The 24,386-nt window shown below is 53.4% G+C and overlaps 1 protein-coding gene across 1 annotated transcript; it reads right to left on the bottom strand.

Moving 5' to 3' along the window:
• Positions 1-36: 36 nt before the first annotated feature.
• LOC114493897 (zonadhesin) lies at positions 37-24,343 on the bottom strand. The gene is made up of 35 exons (XM_036020077.1): positions 24,302-24,343; positions 23,592-23,816; positions 21,416-21,557; positions 21,128-21,244; positions 20,503-20,627; positions 20,131-20,276; positions 19,322-19,465; positions 18,857-18,964; positions 18,563-18,732; positions 17,667-17,869; positions 16,360-16,501; positions 15,816-16,063; positions 15,411-15,591; positions 14,975-15,086; positions 14,520-14,614; positions 14,039-14,215; positions 13,027-13,235; positions 12,664-12,808; positions 12,011-12,258; positions 11,751-11,915; positions 11,428-11,552; positions 10,790-11,088; positions 7,866-8,077; positions 7,223-7,367; positions 6,604-6,851; positions 6,007-6,136; positions 5,638-5,809; positions 5,186-5,362; positions 4,822-4,961; positions 4,222-4,421; positions 3,996-4,134; positions 3,402-3,542; positions 2,427-2,529; positions 2,293-2,334; positions 37-2,209 (listed from the first exon to the last, which is right to left on the bottom strand). Exons 1-35 carry the CDS (start codon positions 24,341-24,343, stop codon positions 2,185-2,187), a joined length of 5,442 nt encoding a protein of 1,813 aa, XP_035875970.1. The 3' UTR covers positions 37-2,184.
• Positions 24,344-24,386: the final 43 nt, after the last annotated feature.

The following is a 24,386-nucleotide window of genomic DNA, read 5'->3' as shown; positions in this document are numbered from 1 at the left end:
ATGGAATAGACTTCTGAGGAGGCGGAGTGTGCAGAGGGGTAGGAGGTCTGGAGAAAGGCCGTGGTGGGCCTGGGTGCTGAGTTCCCAACCCCAGGGTGTGTTTCAGGTGGTGGGGTGGGGGCAGTGGGAGATGAGTCATTAGCAGCTGCTTCTAACAGCTCCAGATGGTTCTGCCAAGAGCCTGGGGCACCTCCGGGGTGGGGCTGCCCCCTCCTCCCCTGCCCTGGTTTTCTAGCCCTGGTTCCCTAGCCCTGGGAGGGTGCTTGTTTGAAGCAAAGAGGAGGCCTTGAGCTCACAGCCCCGCTTTACAGCCCCATGTAGTGTGGGGGTCAGGGTGGGGGGTGGAATCCACTGGGATGGGGGTCCAGTCAGATGGAGACAGATGTGGGCCAGATGTTGACAGCTGGGGCTGGTTTAAAAGCCTGGGAGGAGAATGTCTGCATGAGCTGTGGGGGAGGTGCAGAGAGCCAGGGTGGATGATGCAGGCCCCCGAATGTGCGCGCGCGCACACGCATGCACGGGCGCGCATAGATGCCGGACTGGGCCAGGACAATTCCCCCTTTCCAGATGCTGCCCGGGCAGGTTTTCCCATCCTCTTGGGAAGGGGAGGGGGAAACCACTCAGTGTCTTCTTCCCAAACAGGAAGTTGATGGGGCCAATCCCCATCGTTTTTTCTCTGCTATCTTCCGTTTCTTTCCCCGCAGTCGGCTGCCCTCAGGGACACCTGCAGGGGCAGGTCTGGACTAGGGCAGCTTTGTCTGGTGGAGCAACTCGTCATTTCTGCCTCTCCGTTAACCCCTGTTGTGGTGGTGGGGTTGGTGCAGGGTCATAATCACAGCTTCTGCCTCTCCCAGCCCAGGGAGCCTCTGGGCAGTGACCTCATCTCCAGTTTCCCACCTGAAGCAGCTTCTGGAGTCCCCTCACTTGAAGAGATATCATCCATATTTTCACCTCCAAGGGAGAAAGGGACTCGGTCCTGCCAAGGACTGAGGGGGTCTGGGTCTAGAAAAGGGCCTATCTGGGGGGTGTCAGCCCAGGCCACCCCTTCCCCTGACAACCAGACACCTGGCTAGAGAAGGTGGCCTTAGCTGGCCAGGGAAGGAGTAGGTCACAGCTGAAGAACAGGCAAAGGGTCGACCAGGAGAAGGTCTGTGTGAGTGTGCAGCAGGAAGCCCCGTGACACCCGGGTTAAAGCACAGTCAGCCCAGCTCCTGAATTCCTGAGCGTGCCTGCCACACCCAGTTCAGAGTGTGCGTTGCTTCCCCCAGCTAAGGGGCAGGATAGCCTGGCCATGGTCACCCCTCCTTCCCGGGGCCCTCGCTGCAGCCAGGTTAGGTCTTGCTTCCTTAAAGGAATGTGGCTACAGAGCTGGTCATCTTGGAGTATAAGCACAGGGTAAGGACATTTTTTCAGAACCCTGCCACCTTTGGTGCCCCAAACCCAGGTCCCCTGTCCCTTGGGGTCCTACATCCTGACCAACCTCCCCAAATTGGGAGCTTTCTTTTTCTTCTCTGAGCCCAAGCAGAATGTCCGTCCGTCCCCCAACCCCCGCCCCCAAACAAGGACATGCCGGCTGGGAAACCCTGTGACCTCAGGCTGAGTTGGGGGTGTCACTCCTAGGATGGGACTCAAGACTCCTCAGCAAAAGGCCTCAGACCCCACCCTCAGTTGCCATAGTAACCCGCTGGCCTTTTTGGGAAATGGATGCCTGCAGAAGTGGGGGTGGTTCCTCAGAGGGGCACAAGCGAGGCCGCCCTTTGGAAAAAGCTGCATTTCCCATTCTTAGCCTCTACCGAGCAAGTCATCTCCAAGTCATCTCGTCACCAGAAATGTCAAACCCCTCAGGACCTCTTTTCACTGCCTCCGGTAGGAAGCACAGAGGCCAAGTCCTCTGAGGAGTAGGACTCCTTGGGGGGAAACATGACAAATACAATCTTTTCTCCTGAGTCCCAGAAGCCAGACACTGGCTCTGCCTAAGGGACAGACCTCACCTGCTCAGACCTCCTCTCTCTGGACATGTGGGTTACCGAGCCCTAGGCCCCCCACACCTGTCTCCTTCCTATTTCTCCCCCCAAGGCCCACCTCACCGACCCTGCCTCCACCATGATTATGTGGAAATTCACATCCCCAAAATAACTTTATTTTATCTCTCCTCTTTTGAGGACAACTCAAAATTGAGTGACTTTAAAGGCAGGCTTGGGAACAGAATCTGAGGAGAAAGCGAGAAAACCTGTATTAGAGGCCTCCCTGACTCCTGGTGGTCCGGGTTCCGGGTGGCGGGGTGGTTCTCACCTGTGTCTGCCAGCCTGTGTGTGCTGGCTCCAAATTTTCTCTCTAGGGGATGGCAGGGAACAGGGGATCGGTGCCCGCTTTCCGTTCACTCACCTCCCAGCTGCCCCCGCTTCATCCCCCCTTCCAGAACTCACCTCCTCCTCTTCTTGAAAATACTATTTCTGATCACTGCCAGCACTGTGACTGCCATGGCCACCAGCATCCCCAACAGGGGGACCACAAAGTGGCACGCCGCCTCTGGAATTGGATGGGGAGGGGTGGAGGAGGAGACACTCCCTTTGGTCTGTGGTTGCCACCCTGAAGCGCCTACATGCTCCTAACTCCCTGGTTGTGGCTGATTCCCCAGCAGGACATTGCCCCAGGGGTTCCACGGCCTAAATGTGTCGCTCTCCCCCCAAACCCTTTCTGTTTCTGGGTGCACAATTCCCATAAGCCTTTTAGGGGAATGTTCATCCAGTTAATCCCCAGAGTCCAGGGCATCAATCATATCTGCAAGTGTTTCTAACAGAAGAATTCTGGAATCACTTCCTTCGGCCACCTGGGAGCTCGTCAAAAATGCAGATTTCTGGGCCCACTCCAGATCTACCTAATCGGAATCTCCAGGGGTGAGTCCCAGAATGAGTGTGTTAAACAAGTCACTCCACCCAGCCCTACCCCCCCCCCCCCCCCCCCCCCCCCCCCCCCCCCGCAATGCCCAACCTTAGGTAAGCTAGAGTTAGAGAACCACTGGCCCAGAGGCTCAGGGGAATTGTAGTTTGGGATGGCAAAGAACAATAAAATGTCGTGGGGAGGCCTAGAGTGATGCAAGAGGGGGAATAACAGTGGGGGTGAGGCATATAGACCTCAGAAGAGACCTGGGGTTCAGAGAAATTCCAGAAAATGTGGGTAGGAGAAAAGCACAGGGACTTTGAGGCCCGGTCCTGTTCATCTCTAGGGACCATACTATATTTTCTATAATATAGATTATATTAATAGTATATTACCTCTCCGTTGTATGTCTGTAATACATAGCAGTGCCTACGAGATGTGAACATTGTATACACGGAGTAGCGGCAGCTGCCTGTGGGGGAGGGACTGTGAGGACGCAGGGCCTGGGATGAAGTTCTTACCTGGATTTTCCGGGGATAGCATGTCCCAAAGTTCCACGCAGTGGTCTCCTCCGTGAGCAAAGTCACACTCACAGGTGAAGGGGGCGCCCTGCTCCTGACAGTGCCCATCGTTCTGGTAGGGGTTCTGCAGACGTGGGCTTTCTACAAGGATGAAGGGGACTGGGTGGAGGGGGGTTCTGGGGGGACACCCACAGTCAGGGCGAGGGGGCCAGGAGCAAGGATCCCAGGGGGTAAAGCAGTAGCCTCCATTCCTGGCTCCGCACTCACCAGCCCTAGGCTCTGGGGAAACTGCTCACCTCTGAGCTCCATTATTTTTACCTATAAAATGCAGAAACTAGACTCGTTACCAAGTGCTGAGCGATGCTAAGTGCCCGGTACCTAGCAGATAGCGCATGCTCAGAACACATCAGGTCCTTAACTTCTGACCTTCCCCGAACAGGAAGGGGCTGAGTGAGGAGGAGCGGAATTAAATGGCACAAATTTCTGGGCATCAATGGGGAGGAGTTCCAGGCATAGGACTGGAGGGACAGTCTTCCGTCCAAGGACCCCCAGGGTATAGAGGCAGCTTAAAGCCAAGGGGAGGTCCGGGCTCACCTTGGAAGCAGCCATGAGTGAGGGTCCCCAGGGTGCAGACTCCCCCAGCACTGCAGCTGAGGGGCTCACTCAGCAGGACCTCTGGTCTGGCACAGGTGTGGCACTGAGAGCAGTTCTCAGTCACAAAGCTGTCACCGCTCTGGAGAGGGAAGAAGGGCCTGGAGAAGAGGGACTCCTTTTCCTCCCTCCACACCTCCACCCCGCAGGGCCTCCCACATCCCCTGACCTGGAAGTAGATGCCGTTGTTGGTGCAACCACAGAGGGTCAGGGGGAGGCTCTGGGTGGCACTGTAGATGCGGCCCAGGAGGCTGACACAGCTTTCCACCCAGGGGCCCTTGCAATCCCTGGGGGCTGCCAGGTTGGAACAGGAGTTGTAGCCGGGTGTCATACAGCTCTGATAGATGGTATTGGCTGGGTACACCAAGGCTGAAGGGACAGAGTCACAGAGTGTTCAGGCTAGGACTGGCCCAACAGGTGCAGGGAGTGTGGGGCTGGAGGGGGAGCAAGGCCACCCACGGGACACAGGCATGGAAGCCAGACAGTGGGCCGGTTCTGAGTGTGTGACATTAAAGCATGCAAAAGAATGGGAGGAGCGAAGATGGGTACAGGTGAGAAGAAGCTAAATGGGCGGCAGGGCAGGGATGACACTTCCCTGGCAGAGCCAGAGAGCGCTCCAGTTGGGAGGACACTGACATGGTGAGAGCTGAGAAATGGGGGACCCAGGCGGGAAGACCCAAGTGTGGGCAATGGTGGTGGCACAGAGCTGGGCAGAGGTGGAAATGGCTGAGGGGGTGCGGGGCCAGCAGGGGGAAGCTCAGGGCCTCACCGCAGTGGGTGTGGTCCTGCCAGCTGGCCAGGGCAGTGCCTGCCTCCTGGCAGGTGATGGCGTACCCACTGAGGACCTGGCAGCGCAGCTCCTCCTGGTCTTTGGGGTCCCAGGTGACACACTGATCAAACATACAGTTCCTGGGGGGGCAGCGGGGACAGTCGAGGGTGAGGAGGAGAGAGGAACACTCAGCCCTGTAGCATAAGGCCTTGAAAGCCCCAACAGAAAGACATCAGGCAGTGTGGGGCGGGGGTCACGAGGAATGGAAGCCACAAAGATAGAAGCCGGACAAACAGGGAAAGTCAGAGACAGGCAGCAGGACCAGGAGAAAAGGAGTTCCCCGTGTCCCGGGCCCCTGACTCACTCCTGGAAGGGCTCTGGGGCCACAGTCTGGTGACAGGCAGCAAAGGGGCCCTGGGGAGCCACCAGCACCCTACACTCCCGGGTGCTGTTGATGAGCCTCTGGTGCTCCGGGCTGCATCCTGACACATCAGAGCCCGGCTTTTCTTCTCTGTACTCCTCCTCTTGGATGGCCCTGGGGCTGAGAGAGCCAAGGGCCAGGGGAGGCACCCGAAGGCTCATGAATTTAGGAAGAACTGAGAGTGTGAGGGGAGGGCCTAAGCACAGACTGGGATCCAGATGGCAGGTGCCCCCCACAGGATTAGGGGAACCTGGCAAGTGCATCTGGGCACTTGCCTGTGGGTTTCCTCTTCTGCTGAGGATATGGGGGTGGGTGGGGTGAGGACAGATACCGGGCTGTTTGTTGCTCATGCCCCAGGGGCTGGGCCTCCTTGCCCTGAGCTGCAGCCTTCTCACCTGGACAAGTGGGGAAGGCCTCCCTTGATCTCCACCTCCCAACTGTTGCCGAAGTCGCTGAGGTTCTGAGTGAGGGAGCCATTGGGCAGCATAAACTCATTCTTCTGGTTCCTGTCAAAGTTCCCACACAGGCCACGCACAAGCCCCTGGTACGTGCTGGGCAGGGAGATCGCTGCAGGAGGAAGGGAACATCCAAAGCAAGACTGCCCACCTCTCTGCCTTCTCAAACCTCGGGGGGCCTCCACTGGAGCTCAGCACCCCTCTCCCAGGCAGGGGTCCTCTCACCATGCTTGTTCTGTCTGAGGTGTGGTCCTGCCCACCCCATCTCAGAAACGCCCCCTCTGCCCTCAGGCCTCTAGCCTCCATTACCTGCGCTGTTCCTTCCATCAAAGCTGACAACCAGCTCAAAGTCAGTGATCAGATACAGTCGATGGCCCCGAGTGGTAACCAGCAGATGCTCATCGGGGTTGTAGGGCGTGGCCGTCTTCTGGCCGTTGACCTGGAAAAGGAAGACAGGAGTCTCGGGGAGTCGAGTCAACCTGCCCCGCTGCCACTGTGGCTCCACCTGTCTCGGTGCATCTCAGCGCCCCCTTCTGTCGCCATTCCATGGAATGAGATGCCCCAGTAGGCTTCACCATCTGCGTGGCAAAGGCCTCCCCGAGATCTGCTGCCTTTGCAGCCCTAGCTCTTTCCTTGCAAAAACATTGGCAGAGTCAGCGCCCTTGGTACCTCCTCAGCCAGCTCCACCTTCACACAGGCTCTCTCCTTCTCTCTTGTCCCCTGTCTCCCTCCAGTCTTTTGCTTAATCCCATGGTGTGAGTGTGACACTAACTCTGACTTCTATAACCAGGCAGCCACTGTCAGGAACTTCCTGGGGGACTCAGAGTCCTGGCTCTGCCTGCTCCAGATGGCCTCCCATGGCCCAGGCTGCCTCCCCAGAACCTCCTGGCCTGGCCCAGCTCTTACCATAAGCTGCAGTTCAGCCTGCAGCTGGACTGTGTAGCCGTAGACCATCACGATGATTTCATGCAGGAAGATCAGGCTGAGCGGCATGGACATTTTGTTGCGTCCCTCCACGACCAGGCGTGCCACGCCACTGGGGAGCGTGCCCACGGTCTCGATCAGAGTGTAGGTCATGCGGCCCTGGAAGTGGTATCTGAGGCCATCGAATGTGCGGTAATGGGGATCTCCGAGAACTGAGCATTGTTCCGACTCTGCCGAGAAGGGCCAACACTGAGAAGGCACCCTGCCCTGCTACATGCCCCCCCAGAGCCCCTCACCCACCCTGCTGTCTCCTGTCTCTCTCCCTCTTAGCCCTGAGCTCCCCTGATACTTGAGCCACAACTTTCCTCTCCCCCAGCCCCATTAAAAACCAGAGAGGATCTCCTCGTCCACCTTCCTCTTTTGCCCCTCACGGATTGAATCCCAGAGAGGGTCATGACTTGCAGGCAGGCACAAAGCTGGGGAGACTCAGGATGAGAACCCAGGCCCACCCCATGCCTGACCTCAGCCCCTCCTCTCCAGAGCATCCCAGCCTCAGCCCCTCTGGCTCCACCTCTCCCACCTCCCCACATACCTCTCTTACTGTGGGGGACACATCTGCTCTTGCCACCACTGGAGTTGGGCTGGCAGTGGGAGCCCGGGGGGCAGAGGAAGGGATGACACTGAATGGCTCCTGCTCTGCAGGTGCAGTTCCGGGTGCAGTCGATGGAGAGCCAGGTTTTCCCTGCCTGTGGAAGCCACAGGAAGCCCCAGGGAGTGAGGAGGGAAGCGCCAGTTCTCCTTCCTCTCCCCTTCAGCCCAAGCCAGCAGTCTGAATGGCTTAATGGGCCAGGCCAGAGGCAGGTAGGGAGCCATCTTCGCACGTTTGTCTCCTACCACCCCCTAGAAGCATTGTGCTTGGTGTCTCACACACACTGTTCTCGAGGTTGCTCAGCAGGTAACTACTGGGCCCTCCGTCCAGATGAGGACACTGAGGAGACACAGTCCCCTGAGGGCACCATCAGGATTCAAACCAAGGCCATGCTCCTCCACTGCACTGGACAGCATCCCAGGTTTTGGATTCCTCAGATCCCAACCTAAGCCACACTCTCCCAGCCCAGGCCTGACTGGAACCCACCCTGCCCTGTCACCAGCCTTCACACCCCAGGCCAATAAAGGCTGAGGAAAGGAAAAAGTGCCATCCTCAAGGTGTGTGGACCCCACCCTAACTTCTGTTCCCCACTCACAGGGAAGAAGCGGCCCTGGGCATCCCAGCAGCCACATTGAGCCCTGGGCACACACTGCTGCTCCCTGAGCACGTAACCAGGCTGGCAAATGCAGCCCTCCTCGCAGGGGGAGGGGACTTCGGCGTCCTTGCACTGGCCTTCCGGGTCCCAGCAGGAAGGTGAGCAGGGAGGAATGCAGGTCGTGTAGGTGCTGTAGGGGGGGCATTCCAGAGCTGGGCGGGGGAGGAGAGGGAGAGAGAAAGACTTAGTGAGCGTGGGGGAGGCCTCTGTGCCAGGGCTGGGGGAAGAAAGGCAGAAAGGGCTCTCCTGCTTCAGCCTGGGAGACAAAGGTCAGCCAGCAGCTCCCACAGGGCCTTGATGTGTGTGGTCGGCGAGTGTGTGGCGGGCGTGTGTGTTCGAGGCGCATAGGGGCACGGAGCAGGGGGCTGCTCTCTCTGTTGGGGGAGTTAAATCAAGCCCTTTAAGGCAAAAGCAGTTGAGAACAAAGGGGAGTGTTCGCGGGCAGCAGTCTGCACGATTCCCTAAGTTAATTTATACATTTAAATGAGCCTAATAAAACACACCAAAAAGATTTTTGTAATGTTTTCTAATAAGACAAGGTGATATTAAAGTGGAGTTGAAGATATAAACAAACCAGAAGAGCCAAGAAATCTTTTCTTTGTAAAAAGGAAAAAGCAGTGGGTAGTGACTGTCCCTACCAGAAATTATGACACATTTTAAACTTTCAATGATCACAACATTGTTACAAGTAAGTAAAGACAGATGGGACCATGAAAGAGGAGAGAAAGCCCATATAAAAACCCAAATACATGTGGGAATTTAGTATATGATAAATTATGGCATTTCAGTCAGCAGGAAAAGAGAGACTGGTCATTTAGTAATGCTGAGAAAAAATAAAGCCCAAGTTGATTCACATCTTACACTATATACCAGGATAAATTCCTGTGGATCAAAAAATTTCCTAAAATATAATAAAACCATAGAAATACTAGAGCAAAGCATGGGCAGCTTCTGCCTAAACTTCAGAGGGGGAGGCATTTGTAACCGTGGCTCAAAATGCAGCAGCCATAAGACAAACTAACAGATTTGACCACCGGACTATATATAAATTCTTTCTGCATGGCAAGAAAAGAGTCAAAGATAAAAAACTGGAAAAATTTTTTGTGGCTCGTAGCACTAGTAAAGAGCTACTCTGTGTAATAGATAAAAGAACTTGTAAAAAATGGTTCGAAAAGACCAACAACCCAGTGGAAAACTGGTGAACGGGTATGAAGAGATAGTTCACAGAAAGGGGAATTCATATGGCTCCTAAATATATGAAAGAATGCGCGATCTCACTCAGAATAGGAAAAATGCAAATTAAGACTTCTTATTCTTCAGACTGGCAAACATTCAAAAGTGTAAGAATGCTCTGCGCTGATGAAGCTGTGGGGAAATGGACATTCATACGTTGCTGGCAGGAATGTAAATTCCTCAACCCCCGGGAAAGCAAACTGGCAACATCCCTCAAAAGTGCAAATGCACAGCGTCCCTGACCCAACAATTCCACATCTAGGAATTTCCCCTACACATGTGTGTGGCACACACACAGAAAATCATGGCTGTGTAAGGCTATCCACTGCAGCATGTGGTCGGGGTGACAAATGCAGCCCTCCTCACAGGTGCAAAGGACTTTGGTGTCCTTCCACCGCCTTCCAGGCCCCAGGAGAAAGGTAAGCAAAAGGGACACAGGTTGTGTAGGTGCTGTGGGCAGGGGATTCCAGAGCCGGGGGTGAGAAGGGGGGGAGCAGAGACTCAGTGATTGTGGGGTCCATGCCAGGGTCCGAGGGAAGAGAGGAAGAAGAATGGCTGTCCCAGGGCAGAACGGAAGACAAAAGGCCAAAAACAACTAGAAAGTCCATGGATGGGAGACTAGTTAAATAAATTATGAAAAATGAAGTATGGTATCATAATGGAATATCACTCAGCTGCAAAACAAGATGAGACATGGCTCTCTGACATGGAGGAGAGTATCTGATGTGGTAGGGTCTCCAAGCCAGATTGTCAAATGAATAAAAACTAAAGTGCAAAATCCTGTGTCTCAAACTCTGTTCGTGGAAAAATAAGGAAAGTAAATCTGCACTCATCTGTATGTGCCTAAATAGAGGACCTTTGGAAAGAGACTGAGATTCTGATCCCAGCAGGCTGGAAACTGGACCCGTGGGGCCAGGATGGGAGGCAGACTTTTCACTGGGACTCTTTTCATAGTTTTAAAGTTTTTGAACCATATGAATGTATCACATAGTAAGAACATTTTAAGCACTGTTTTAAATTTTAGAAGGTTCAGGAGTTAGATAGTGGCAATGGTTGCAGACTCTTGTGAAGATCCTAATAGCCAGGGAATTGTACACTTTAAAAGGGGTGAATATTATGCTATGTAACTTTTTTTTTTAATATAAAGGAAGGAGCTACCGAAGGATACCTAGAAGTCTGCCAGGAGGAGAACTTTCCAGGTGCAAGGAGCAGCATGTATAAAGGGAGGGACAGGCGTGGAACAGCAAGGTCTGCGTGGGGAATGGGGTCTTTTGGTGCAGGTGACGGCAGGCACACAGGAAAGGGGCGAGCGAGGAGAGGCTGGGACAGTGTGCAGGCTGTTGTGCATTTTAGACAAGGGCTTGGACTGAATCTTGCAGGCAATAGCCATGCAGGGGAGTAACAGGATCACACATCCCTTGGAAAGACAGTGTTAGCGAAGTAGATGAGAGGCAGCCTGTGCTGTCCTGGTGGGAGGGGCACTGGCTCAGAGGTTATTGTAACACTACTGTCAGAGACACTGAGGTCAGAAACAGGTCAGAAATAATCGGAAAGGAAAACAGGGCAGTTTTAAGAGATCCACAGACAGAACCAGGGTTTGGGAGCTATTTGGGGCAGTAGGGGACACTCACGGCAGAAACTGCTGTTTCTCCAGATTGGGGGCTTGAGCCCCTGGGCCTGGCAGGCGGCCCCAAAGGCCTGCAGAGACACGCAGAGGGCATTGTGTAGACCTCTAAACTCACAGAGGTTGAGCACACAGCGAAGCAGAAAGGGCTTAGGGGCCACGTGGGTGGCACACTCGGCCCAGGCCGGAGCCTGAAAGGCCACATGGCATTGCTCCTGAGCTCTTGCTAGGTGATCAGGCCCGCAGTTTGCAGTTAGCTCCTCCTGGTCTTCTCTTTTGGTCTTCATCTGCTCATCTTGTTGGCAACTGGTAAGGGAAAGAGATCATCACAGGGACAGACACTGCCCCAGCTATGGAAATGATGTGGTGCTCCCGAGTGACCCTGAAGATGCCTCTTGTCTTCACTGGGAAGCTGATCTGAGCTCTGGACACCTTCCATGCAGCCTCGGTTCCCTCCCGTGCTTTGAAACCAAAAAAGGAAGACTTTTATGTTTCCCCAGATAGATTCCCAGCCCCCAGAAGCCATTCCTGGTAAGTTGCACGCATAAAGGAGGTGCTCTGATCTCCCTAGCCCAGGCATGCCACGTGATCTAGAATGCCAGCTTGTGTTCCTATGGAAAGGCAGAAAGATATGGGGACAATTACGTTGGGTTGGCCTCCTTATCTTGCCAACTGTCCACAAATTCAGTATCATTCTGAGCTAGTTCGTCACTAGGCATCATGAGGTCATCCTCTTCCTCACCATTGAAGTTCCCGCACATGCCACAGACCTGCGTAGGCAAGGGGTAGTCTCAGGATTTGGGGTAGGGGGCAGGAGAGCATTTCTCACTGGCACCCCCTTTTCCACTCTAAGGGCAAAGGAGCACTCGGTACTCCTCTGCTGTTCTGAGGAGTGACTTCTTGGGTCTAGGGCCCCACCCCTTGCAGGGGGGCTGAGTCCCTTAGGAGAAGACAGGTGTTTTACTCACCTTTCCATAATAGACTCTAGGGAGTTCGATCTCTAAGAACCCACTGCCGTCAAACTTGACTTGTAGCCCAATGTAAACACTGAGCACAGTGTAGATGCCACTTGCAGAGATGCTGACACCCCGGACCTTGTTGGTGGAGGGAAGGGTGAACTGCTTGCCATTGATCTGCAGAGGAAGGTGGGGCACGTGAGTAGAAAGAAGGACCAGAACCTCTCCCCAGCACTCGCTTCCTTTGTCCCAGCCCCTGCCACCCAGCTCACCAGCACACGGTGGCCCTTTTGCAAGATGATCAGGGAATCAAAGATGTTAATGTTGACCTGGCGGAGGTACAAAGCAGGGGACTGGTCTTCCCTCCTCCCATTCTCGCCACTGATCTTGAAGAAAGGCAGGTCCATGGTGAAGTGGCACGTTTTCACCAGGACGTAGGTGCAGGTGCTCCTGATGGCGTGGTAACTGCCATCGAAGCTCACATAGTGGGAGGTGCCTGAGATCCGGCACACTCCCATACCTGCAGGAGAGAGAGGTGGCTGAGGAATGCTCTTCCTCTGTCAAGAACAGGCATTCTCCCCATCTTCAAGGAAAAGATGTGAAGGTGAGGGGGCTTCTAAAGGGAAGGAAGACAAAGAAAAGAATCAAGACAAAAAGCTCCAGCTGGTGTGAGGCTTGTGGGTGGAACAGGTATTATCTTGCCAAGGAGACTTCTAATGGCCCATCCGCTATGGAGAACCAGGAGTGACTCCAAGGAGCCCTTCCTGACAGATAGGGCAGCGGTCACCTTTCCAACCAGAAGCTCTTTGGTACGGCAGGGCCACAGACCAGAGTGCCACAGATGGCGGTGAGGAGAGCATGAGGGGAAACGGGAGAGCTTGTTTTGTTGGCTGTGAGGTCTCCTGCATGCTCGGGGGCCTCATACCTGCAGCGCGGCAGCGGATCAGCCCATCCAGGGGCCCGCACTTTTGGCTAGGCTTGCAGGAGGTCTGGAGGCAGGAGATGTTGTTGTAGGTGGAGCAGGAGCAGAGCCTGGAGCAGGTGTCGTCTGTGTACCAGCTCTCCCCAACCTGCAGGGTGTGAGCATGCAAGAGACTTGGAAGCCAGAGATAGACTGGGTGCCCACCATCCTGAACTCTGCATGAGGCTAGCTTTACCAGCAATTACCTCCGTCGCTACCCTCTCTCAGCTTGCTCTTCGGCCCCCAGCACTGGTCTGCCTACCCTTTCTGCCCCCTAACCTGTAAACATTGGAAGGGCAGGGCACCCATTGTGCTCTGGTCTCTCACCGGGTAGTAGGAGCCTTTGGGGTCAGTGCAGCCACACTGGCTGAGGGGCACACAGGAGGTTCCACTCAGGACGTAGCCTTTTTGGCACTCACAGCCCTCGACACAGGGCAGTGCTGCCGGGCAATCCCGTGGGGGGCTCAGGCTGAGGCAGGTGGCTGGGCAAGGGTTGGCACAGGGGCTGTAGCTGCTGCCAGATGGGCACCTCAGAGCTAAAAAGAAACTAGCGTTAGGAAGGGCTGAGTGATTTCCAGCTCCCTGATCTTGGGGCATGAAGAATGTTTATCAGATGAATGCATAAACAAAATGGGGTCAATCCATACCATGGAATATGATTCAGCCTTAAAAAGAAGGAAATTCTGACACGTGCTACACAACATGGATGAACCTCGAGTACACTGTGCTGAGTGAAACCAGCCAGTCGCAGAAAGACAAACACCGTGTGAGCACGCTCACATGAGGTCCCTGGACTGGTCAAATTTGTAGAGACAGAGAGGAGAATGGTGGGTGCCCAGGGCTGGGGTGGGAGGAATGGGGATTTAGTGTTTACTGGGGACGGAGTTTCAGTTTAGGAAAACGGAAAAGTCCTGGAGGTGAATGGTGGTGATGGTTGCACGATACTGTGAGTGTGTTTAATGCTATAGAACTGGATGCTTAAAAGTCTCTTAAATGGGCAATTTCACATTATGTATATTTTACAATTAAGCAAAAAAAAGTTCCTGGGACAGAAGAAGAAAGGGAACAGGTAAGAGGGGAAAGATGCAGTGACCAAAGGAGGGCAGACCGTTTTGGATGATGTGAGAATCAGCTGGAGCGGCTCCGAGTGCAAGGAAACAAGGAGAGGGTGGGGGTTGGGCTTGGAGAGACTGGAAAGTGGAGAACAGAGGAGGCCCCCTGTGGGGGCTGAGGACCAGGCTAGGAGGGAAGAACCTAGGAACAGAACTTAGGGAAAGGAGGAGAGGACAAGGTTGGGGAGACTCCTCCACACTGCAGGAGTGCCGGCCAGGTCACTCACGGCAGAAGGTGCTGTTCCGCCAGGCAGGGGCCCTGCCGGCCTCGGCACACAGGGATGCGTAGGCCTGCAGGGAGCGGCACAGGGTCAGGGCGTCGCCCTTGGTCCCGCACTGGCCGTACACACAACTGGTGAAGCTGGAGTGTGGGGGTACCACCTCGTGGCACTGGGAGAAAGGTCCTGGAGGATAAAACCACAGGTGTGTGAGAGAAGAGAAGCCTGGGAAGGGAGCAGAACCAGGCAGCTGCTTGGGGCAAATTCAACATCCATTTCCTGTATTTACTGAGAACCTGTTCCCTGAGATGCAAATAAAAAAGGCTTATCCATCAGGCTCCTAAGAAGTGCACACTACCTCTGCATTTCCACCCGTCTTCCTCCCAACTTTCTGTCTATTTCATGTCTCACTCTTCCTCCCTCCCTGACCAGTCCCCCTCCCCTTTCTCCACCCTGGGGGCAGAGGGGGCCAGCAGAGGATGAGGCTTACCCAGAGGGTTGGTTAAGATATCACAGTTTTTATCCCAGGTGTGTTCCACTTCATTCCCCTGGCATCTAGGAGGCTTGACACCCTCAAAGAAGCAGCTAAACAAAAAGAGGGGGAAAGGATAGGAATTTAGGGTTGGAGGAAGCTTCCCCAAAATTGAAATAAAGGTGGAGAGAAAAACAGGGATGTAAGTAAGGACAGGAGAAACGAATGAAGTGGTGCCCTCAAGTAGAAGGTCAGAAGATACAGCAGGAAGGAAGACGGTTAGATCTCAGTAGAGACTGCCCAAAAGGGTTCTCCAAAGACTTAGATCAGTAAGCACAGGAGAAATTGGCATCAGGGGCATCAAATCCAGTCTCGGAGAGATTGGGGACATGCAGAGGATGCCTGCAGGCGGCCTGCTGAGCTCTTCCCCAGGTCCGCCTCCCCATGCCTGTCACCCCCTGTTCCCAGCTCACCCAGGTTCAGAGTATTCTTTTGACTTCCAGGAAACTCCCAGTTGGATGGAGTTGGTTGCAGGCTTTTCATCTGGTTTCAGATTGTCATCTAAGCTGTTGTTGTTGTAGTTTCCTGGAGGAAGGAGCAGTTAACAGAGGCCACAGAAGTACCCTGCAAGCAGACCCAGCCCCAGGACTGGGTCTTTCCCCAAGAGGCCCTGTCACTCTGTACTCCACAGGCCAAGGTTAACTTTTTCTTCACCTTGAGCTTCCTTAACACCTACCCTCATACCCAACACCCACCTAACATACCCAACACCCTCCTAACATACCCAACACACGTCCTAAGCGGTGGACCAGTGCTTAGGACGTGTGTATGAAGAGCGTGTATGAGCAAGGACTGGGAAGGCTCCTTCCTGTTGTCCTGGCTTTTCCGGCAGGTGCCCAAGGAACTCACCACACAGCCCACAGAGCCGGCCAGCGTAGGTGGAGGGTACTGTCACTTTGACCAGGTGGTGCCCATCATAGCGAACTTGAAGGCCAAAGTCAGTGTAGAGGAGAATGAAGGAGCCACTGAGCCTAATGCTTAACCGACCACGTGCAGGCCATACAGGCAGGGCCACCTGGCGACCATTCAGCTACAAAGGCAGGGAGGACATTGTAGGGAAAGGCATTTGGAACAAGGGCAAAAACAGGACCAAGGCCAGGGAGCAGGAAAGGGGCAGAGGGTGTGTCTCAGGAACTGGGGCTGGGTCTGCTGCGGGGAACTGCCCTGGGGTCCAGAAGCCAGACAGGCAGGTCTGCAGCAAGGAGGGACAGGCTGCTGGTGTGGGGCCCTGGGGTGGTAGGCAGAGGCACGCACCACAACCTTGTGGCCTTTGATCAGTGAGATTCTGAGGTTGAAGACCTTCACATACACGGCTTTCACGTAGGAGACCTCCAAGTTCCCACCTTGGAATTCGTTGGTGGTGCCCACGACAAAGTGGTTGTCGAGCGACCATGACCAGCAAGGCTGCGTCAGGGTGTAGCTGCAGGTGCCCATGAAGTGGTGCAGGGCTCCATCGAAGGTCTGGTAGTGGGGATCCCCCGAGACAGTGCAGGTGGCAGACCCTGCAAAGGAGGAGATGGGGTTTGGAGGTGCATTGACCCGGAGGTGCTATCTGGTGAGTCCACATTGGGGTGGTCCCCAGAGCGCATCAGGTGGTCAGCTTGGCTTAGAGAGGTCAAGAACCGGGACTGCCCCAACCTCACTCTCTGGGTCCTTGAAGACAATGCTCTGGTTTTGCCTTCCAGCCCTTGGATGTGCTATGCTCCAGCTCTCTGAGGAGCCCGCTTCAGGGCAAGGCCATGCCCTTACGTGAGGCTGCAGGGGCAGCCCCCTGCTCACCTTCCACCTGACTGCTCACCCTGAGCATGGCAGCCATAGATGCCATCCTGCTGACCACAGACTTCCTGGGCCTGGCACCTCCAGAGTACACAGCGAAATCTGTTGTTGCCCTCACAGATACAGAGCTCTCTGCAGCCTGCTTTGAACCACTTCTGCCCTATCTGGGGGAAGAAAGGAAGGAAGAAAAAGATGTCATTCCCAGATCTGACAGTTAGCCCACAGCTATTCAGATCATTGGCTTGCTCATTGAGAAGGAATTTCTGTCTTCCCAAAGCTCCAGGGTTAGTTGCAAAAGTCTGGCATTCACTCATTTATTCAATCATTCCATCATCTGTCTGTTCCTTCACTATTTCAACAGAATATGTATATGCCTGGTGCCAGTCATTGGGAATTCAGTAATGAACTGGATGGATGATGTCCCTGCCCTAAGAGAACTCATGATGCAGAGTGGGGCAGCAAACAAGTAAACATAGATCATGTGCCCCAACACGATATGCACCCGAAGAAGACAAGCAACAAGCAGGGTGCCCGGTGAGAGTCTCCTGCCATCAACACAGACAGTAAGTGCTTGCTACAAACGTTTAGAGGTCTGCTTTCTGACTTTGCCTATCAAGAAGGCTTCAAGGAGGAGGCAGCATTTCAACAGGGCCTCAAAGGAGGTGAAGAATTCTGACAGGTGTGGGTGGCTGGGTGTCCGAGAGCAGGTGAAAGGGGCTTTAAAGAAGGTGGAATTGATAATAGAGCAAGGCATGGACAGAAAGTCTTCAGAGGGCCTGGAATGGGGGCTGAGGGGAAGAAATTCCAGAGGACCTCAGGTGGTAGATGGCTTTGACAGACATTGGTGTAGTTTCTAGAACTTGGCTGAGGAACAAGCAAAGAAAGAAGGGAGAAGTGACATCGACGAGAGTCTGGCTCCAAATACTGCCCCTGAGAAAACTGTGAAGCTGGGGCCAGGATGGAACCCAAGTCCTTTGGCAGAGAAAGGGACCTTGGTAGGGGAGAAGGTGGTGTTTGGAAAGAGTTCAAGGGAGACACAGATGAAGAAAATGACTCAGGGACATATGGGCAGAGAAGATGGGAGGGAAGAGAAACAGGGGTCTCAGGCTCTGCCAGGTAGTGTTAGCAATAACTGCTATGATCCCATCCGTGTCTGAGTGAAAATTGCTAGAGCTGAAGAAAGACAAAGGGAAAGGAGACCTGGGCCAGAATTTCCCTAATCCCAGCCCTACAGGCCCTGCCACACCTCCTTCTCTCTTACTGCAGACTTCAGATCCTGGAGGAGGGCTTTCTGGCTGCATGGCTAAGAGGCCCGCCCCAGCGGCTCACCATGAGGTAGCTGCCGGTGGAGTCCACGCACCCACACTGGGATCGGGGCACGCACTGGAGACCGCTGAGGACGAAGCCAGGGTTGCACTCACAGCCCTCCACACATCGGTTTCGGCAGGACATGCCAGAGAAACTTGAATGGCAGGTGTCAGGGCACATGTTGGCACACATGGTATACTTGCTGTTGGGTGGGCAGTCCAGAGCTGGGGGAGGGAGAAGCACAGGTGAGAAGCACGTGAAGTAGGCTGAGGACAAGAGAAAGAAGGTTTGTAGCTAGTTCGTAGCCCAGAGTTCAGACGGTCTCAGCTAGAGCCTTTTGTCCCATGTTGAGAAGAAGAGCGGGAGTGGGAGAAGCATGACTGAAGAGCTCAGCTTCTACACTGGGCCCGGAAGAGAGACCTGTAGGGAGCTACCAAGAGGCAGGTCCATGGGAGCGGACTGATCCAAGAACCTCCACACTGCTGCTATGTAAACATGCCCAAGCTACATGGTCAAGGTGGAAGTAACGCTGGGGAAGCACCCATGGGGCCTCAGTTAAGGGCATGGCCCTGCCCTAAAGCAGGCTCCCCAGAGGGCTGGGCCATGCTTAGCAGCTGTGCGTCAGTGATGGTGCCCCCCCCCCCAAGTCTGTATTTCATGTGTGCATCAGGCAACCCGGGCAGGCGCTGGCCTTGTCTGCATAGCCTCGGGCAGCTGGGGAGACGTGCTGAGTTTACAAGTGACTGATTTTCTCAGTGGACATTTCTGACTCTGCAGATTTCCCTGTCCACGTGTGGAAGGGAAAGGGTTCCATCAGGCACCCCAAGCCTATGCTAACTCTCTTAGATGCTGGCCCTCTGCTCTCATATGCATCTGAAGGAAGCATCCCCGAAACCCTGCTCCTCAGGGTGACTCACGGCAGAACTGGGGTTCTCTCCAGGGCTTCACCCCATAGCCAGCATCCTGGCAGGTCTCAGTCAAGGCTGCCATATGAGCACACAGCATCTGCTGCAGCCCCTGGAAGTTACACATGTCAAGCACACAGTTGTTGAGGAAGACAGAAGCCATGAGGTGAGGCAGGCACGCCCTGTGGAGAAAGGCCAGGTCAAGAGGGTCTGAGGGGACAGAGAGGGTAGAGCACCCTGCCTCAGAGGACTCCAGGTGCCAAGCCTCCCCCCACCCACACACACCCATCCTGCCTCCTTTCATACTCAAAGGCTCCATGGAAGACCACAAGTCGTCCACAGAACTCTGGCCCCGATAGAGTGTTCTGCAAGGTTGAGTTACAAGATGGGGGATTTGCCTTGTTCTTCTGGCACCTAGAAGAGATCCACCCCAAATGCCCTAAAGGTCAAGTCTTGCCTCTTTTTGGCCCCTACCCTAGCAGTCCCTCCCGGCTGTCAGCAGCCCCTAGTGGAGAACATTTGAACACCAAGCCCTAAAGGAGAAGGGAAAACATGAGCTGGACAAGCAAGACCGGGGTCTCCTCGTGACTGCCTGAGGATCACTGATGGTAGGGGAGAACGTGTTGGTAATGAGTTCATAGACATGGCTGGGACAGAAGTGGGGGTGTGTAGAGGAAGAGGGGAGAATAGCGATGATGCCAGGCAGGGTGTTTGGTTCTTAAAAGGGGCAAAGGAGCAGAAGGGCAGTGACAGAGCAGGGGACGTCCTCACTCCTTGTTCACATCCTCCTTGGTCTGCCAGCTGACGGCTAGCTCGTCCTCATCCCGTGCAGGCCTACCATCAGGCATCAGGTTGTCGTTGCTACTCTCGCCGTCATAGTTGCCACAGAGACCACAGACCTTGCTATAGTAGGTGCTGCAGGGGGCAGGGTGAGGAGGCAGCGTTAAGGGAAAGAAGGGGCCTTAGTCATCTGAGGGACCACAGCAGAGTGGGATGAGTGAGACGCGCAGAGAAGTAAGAGGTGCAGACTCAGATCAAGGATTCTGTGCCAGGTGCCAGGCACACCAGGATCTCATAGCTCCCTGCCTGGAGCTGTCTTTACGGTCTCCCCTCCTTTCCTTCTTCTGCTCTCGCTCACCTTCCAGCCATAACAAACCTTTTGCTGGCCCTAAGACATTCCAGCTTTTTCTTGAATTTGCTGTTCACTATTTCTATAAAGCTGTAGTTCCCTTATGAACTGCTCTTCCTCGAAGACTGAGATCAAGTGATCACTCTTCTGAAAGCTCCCACAGTCCATTAGTGACCCCTTCTAGCACATTCCCAGAGCATAGTGAGTATATCCTGCTATTATCCATAGCCCTGAAACCCTTTCCTCCCGTCTCCCCATCTAAAGGGGAGGTCTGCCAGTCAAGCTAGGTGCTTCCTACCTAGGCTGGGAATTAGTCTCTGGAATGGAAGCGAAAGATGATTGGTCTGTAACCATAGCACCCTAAACGCGCTCACCTGATCTACAAAGCTAAAAGGATTGGAGAGTCCTGGGAGAGGGAGGGGCAGAGCGGGAGAAGTGGCAGCAGCCTCACCTGGGCACAGTCGTAAACAGCTGCTGGTCACCATCCCATCTCACCCTCAAACCAAATGCAGTCTGCAGCTCCACAAATCGCCCACTTGAAGCCAGGAAGATGCCTTTAAAGGGTATGGATGGGAGGGCGACTTGTTGACCCCCAACCTGGAAAAGTGGGGCCAAGGAAAGAGACTGAGAGATGGATCTGAGGGTCAGAAGGCCCTGCAGAAGATGCTAATATCCACCCTCCATAGCAAACCTAAAGACCTCTTCCCTTGGAGTGCTCTGGAGCCTATCCCTGAGAGGCCCTGCAGGCGGCAGGAACTGGCCGGGAGAAGGCTGCAGCAGCCCACAGGCAGCCCCAGCAGAGCTGTGCAAAAACTGGACTCACCAGAGTGCGCCTGTCCTTGAGCAGGGTGACGGTGGTCTGAGGCAGCGTCACGTAGACTTCACTCAGGCAAGACGTGCCTTCCTGCATTCGTTCCTCATTCTTCACCACCACCCTGAAGAAGGGCTCTGTTTGGGGAGAAGAGTGAAGAGCACCCGGGGATTCATTCAACAGCATTTCTGAGCACCCACTGAGGGAGGCACCCATGCCTGGCACCGTGGGGATAAAGGACCGCAGAGATGCCAGCTGCAGTTCAAGAGGGAAGCCCAGACCCACGTGTGAGTGGGGCGTGACTGCCTGCCTCTTCCACAACAGTCTGACGTGGCATGCGGCCAATCCAGCTCCCCTCAGGACTGGGATGTCCTCTGGGGTGGAGGTTTGTGCTGCTTCTCTTGTCTCTTTATTGCCACTGTGTGAGGTGAGCCTTTAAATAAAAGCTAGCCAAGGAAGCAACTGATAAAGAAAAGTGTCTTAAGATGCAATTTCCCCAGTAGCCTGATCTTGAGAAAGTCCTGCTTCTGGGGTGAACATGTCAAGCCTTACTTTCTTGCCTTTCCTATTTGCTCCCATTCCCACCTATTCTGTCAGACTCCTCACCCGAGCCATGGGAGCATCGCCGGGACCCTACCTGTCGAGTTGCCACAGGATTGGGCCAAGATGTAGGTGCATCTGCCCATGAAGCTAAAGTGCCTCCCGTCAAAGGTGAGATAATGAGGATCTCCATAGACAGAGCAGGTGGCAGTGCCTGCCAAAAGAAGAAAGGGGTCCACAGAAGAGGGTTCACCAGGCCAGATAGCCACCTCACCCAGCCAGTTGCACACCCCGGCTTCTCTTATCAGGGGACAGATTGGAACCTTGGCGTCACACCCACTCTGAAGGGCTGGCAGGTGGGGACAGAATGAGGGGAGGGTCTCACCATGGGGGTGACATCTGTACTGGTTGTTCTGCAGCTGGCACACTGTGTGTTTCCCACACTGAGAGGTCAGGCACTCCACCCGACTGCCCGGCTGGCAGTGACAGCGTTCTGTGCAGTTGGGGCCGAACCACTCTGCCCCGGGCTGAGAGCAAGGAACTGTGGGTCACAACACTACATAGCTCTTGGGTGATCCCGTCATCCTGTGCTCCAGCCCCCTTCTCTGCCACTGCACCTGCCCTAAACTTGCTCGCACGCTTCCTCTCCCCACCCCTTTTAGATATTCCTGCCTACCACGTGCCATTTTCATGTGCTGTTCTCTCATCCTGGAATGCTCTTCCTTCTCCCTTCTTTTTAAGTTATTCCTAGGCAACCAACAAGTTCAGTTCAAGGGACACTACTTTCTTAGGAGGACTTTCCAGACTCCCTGACTAGGGGTCATCCTCATAGCTCTGGGTGCCTTTTTCTTCCCAGGAAGTACCACAGTTGCACTTCTATATTTATTTTGGGGATTATTTGATTATAATCCCCCAGTGAGGGACCATGAATATCTTTACTCACTACCTGAGCCCCAACACATAGCACAGTGCCCAGCAAAGAGCTCTCACTCAATAAATATTTGCTGAATAAAGAGTGAACCAAGATCCAATGTGTCCCAAAGAATCCGACAGTATTAGGAGAGCAAGGACCACGCCCTGTTCATGGAGGCCCCAATGCCAGGAGGGTTCAAGGTACTCAATAAACATTTTTGAATGCAAAAGTGAATCTATAATAAGTTAATACATGTCTCCCAGGGCAGGGAAGAGATGCCCGATGCTGACAGCTACGGCAGACCTTTCTAGCCAAGCTACAGCGGGAGCTAATCTGAACACTGATGCAAGGACGCCCAGGAGACTGGGTAAGAAAGGGGCGGTGGGGAGGGAGTAGCCCCCAAAGAGACAACCTCGAGGAAGAATATCTGGGGCTGAGAAGAGGCACTGTTCACTATTAAGTAGCTGAATGTTCTGTTAATTAGTAGGCTGCAAATGATAGTTATCACAAATTGCTAATAATAATAATTAACATTTATAAGTAATTGGTCTGTGTCAGGATCTAATTTTATCACACAGCCATCTGATGAAGTAGAAAATCTTATTGTGAACACTTTAGAGATATGGAAACAGATTTGAGGAGGTACAGAACTTTGCCCAAGGTGACCCAGCAAAGTGCTGGGGCCAAGATTCATGCTCAGATTGGTCTGACTCTAGGATGACTTTGTTCAAAACAGTGGCCACCAGCCACAGGGCCCACTGAGCTCTTAAAATGCGGCTGGTCCAAATTCAGATATGCAGATATGCTATAAGCATCAAACACACACTGGGTTTTTAAAGACTATTAGTATGGAAAAACGAGAAATGTAAACAATTTTATTAACAGCTATTGATTACATGTTAAAATGAGAACATTTAGGATTGAGCAGATATTGGTATTAGTTTAACCTCTTTCCTTTTGTTTTTTGAATGTGTTCATTAGGAAACATAAAATGACATGTGGCTTGATTGCCATGCCTTTTGGACAGTGCTGGCTCAGAGCCTGTGCCTCTTCAGAGCCTGTGCTCTTGACAAACTGTCCCATGGGGCGAGGGTGGGGGACATCAGCGAAGGAAGACAAGAACAGTAACTTCTCTCTTTTGATGTAGCCTGTCAGGATTTACAAGTTCCTTTGGAAAATTCTGGAATACTGTTCTACATGCTGGACATACCAGAAGCTCTGCTCAATGTCTTCAATGTCCAGGGCTCTCTATATATCCAGGGGTCCCCCACTTTCCTCAGATTGAAGAGGAAGACCCAGCATTACCTGGTTGCTCTAGTATCTATTGCATCAAGGCTGCCAGTATGGAACAGAAGTACAGAATATCAAGACTGTTAGGACCACAGGATGATGGAATTGTCTGCATAGCCTAGCATCGTGCCCTGCCAGAGAGGATACTTAACAAATATTTATTGTATGAACAGAGATGACAACGAAACCACATACTGAATGAACAACTCCACCATTGTGTAACCACTGCTTGAGAGCTGACCCCTGGGGACCGTTCCATGGATCCAAATTCACCTCACCTGGGGAGCAGATGGAACCAGAACCCAGGTGTTCCTCTAGCAATCTCCCTCTTGGGCCCTGAGCATCCCAGTGGTCTTACCTTATAGTAATTATTGTCGTAGAAGCAGTTGCAGGAAGAGGCATTGATGCAGTGGGAGCCACTAAACAAAAAGCCAGAATTGCAGACACAGCCAGGCTTGCAGAGGAGCTCGCATTTGGGCTTGGGGCTCTTGCAGGATGCCGGGCAGGCACAGCGTTCGTAATGGGCATCCAGAGGGCAGCTTGCTAAGGGGGAAACAGCCGTTATCAAGCCTCTACTCCATAACTTTCCTCAGGGTGACTTCCCATCTCTCCTCTACCCCACATTCAAGTTCTTCTCTAAGAAGCTAATCTGCATTATTCAGCCAGAAAAAGGAATAGAGTCCTAATACAAACTACAACATGGATACACCTTGAAAGCATTATGCTAAGTAAAAGAAGCCTGTCACAAAAGAGCACGTATTATATGATTCCATCTACATGTAATATCTAGAACAGGTAAATCCATAGAGACACCAAGTAGCTTAGTGGTTGCCAGGGCTTGGGGACTGGGGGATGGGGGGTGACTGCTAACAGATATGGGGTTTCCTTTGAGGGTGATGAAAATGTTCTGGAATTTAGAAAGTGATGATGTTTGCACAATCTTGTGAATATACTAAAACCACCAAATTGCACACTTTAAAACGATGAATATTATGGTATAGGACTTACACCTCAATTTAAAAAGTAAGAAGAAAGCCTGGTGCTTGGTTTCCAAATACCTGCACCCACCTGTGCCCTGCTGTCACCTTGCTCAGGATAGTCAGTCCTCATGTCTTCTAAAGTCACCACTCTGATCCATCTCTCCTCTAAGACT

This window comes from Phyllostomus discolor, chromosome 3 (genome assembly GCF_004126475.2).
Source record: "Phyllostomus discolor isolate MPI-MPIP mPhyDis1 chromosome 3, mPhyDis1.pri.v3, whole genome shotgun sequence".
NCBI classification, from domain to species: Eukaryota; Metazoa; Chordata; class Mammalia; order Chiroptera; family Phyllostomidae; genus Phyllostomus; species Phyllostomus discolor.
Note: the sequence above shows the minus strand (reverse complement) of the source record. Positions and strands in the feature narration are given on the sequence as shown.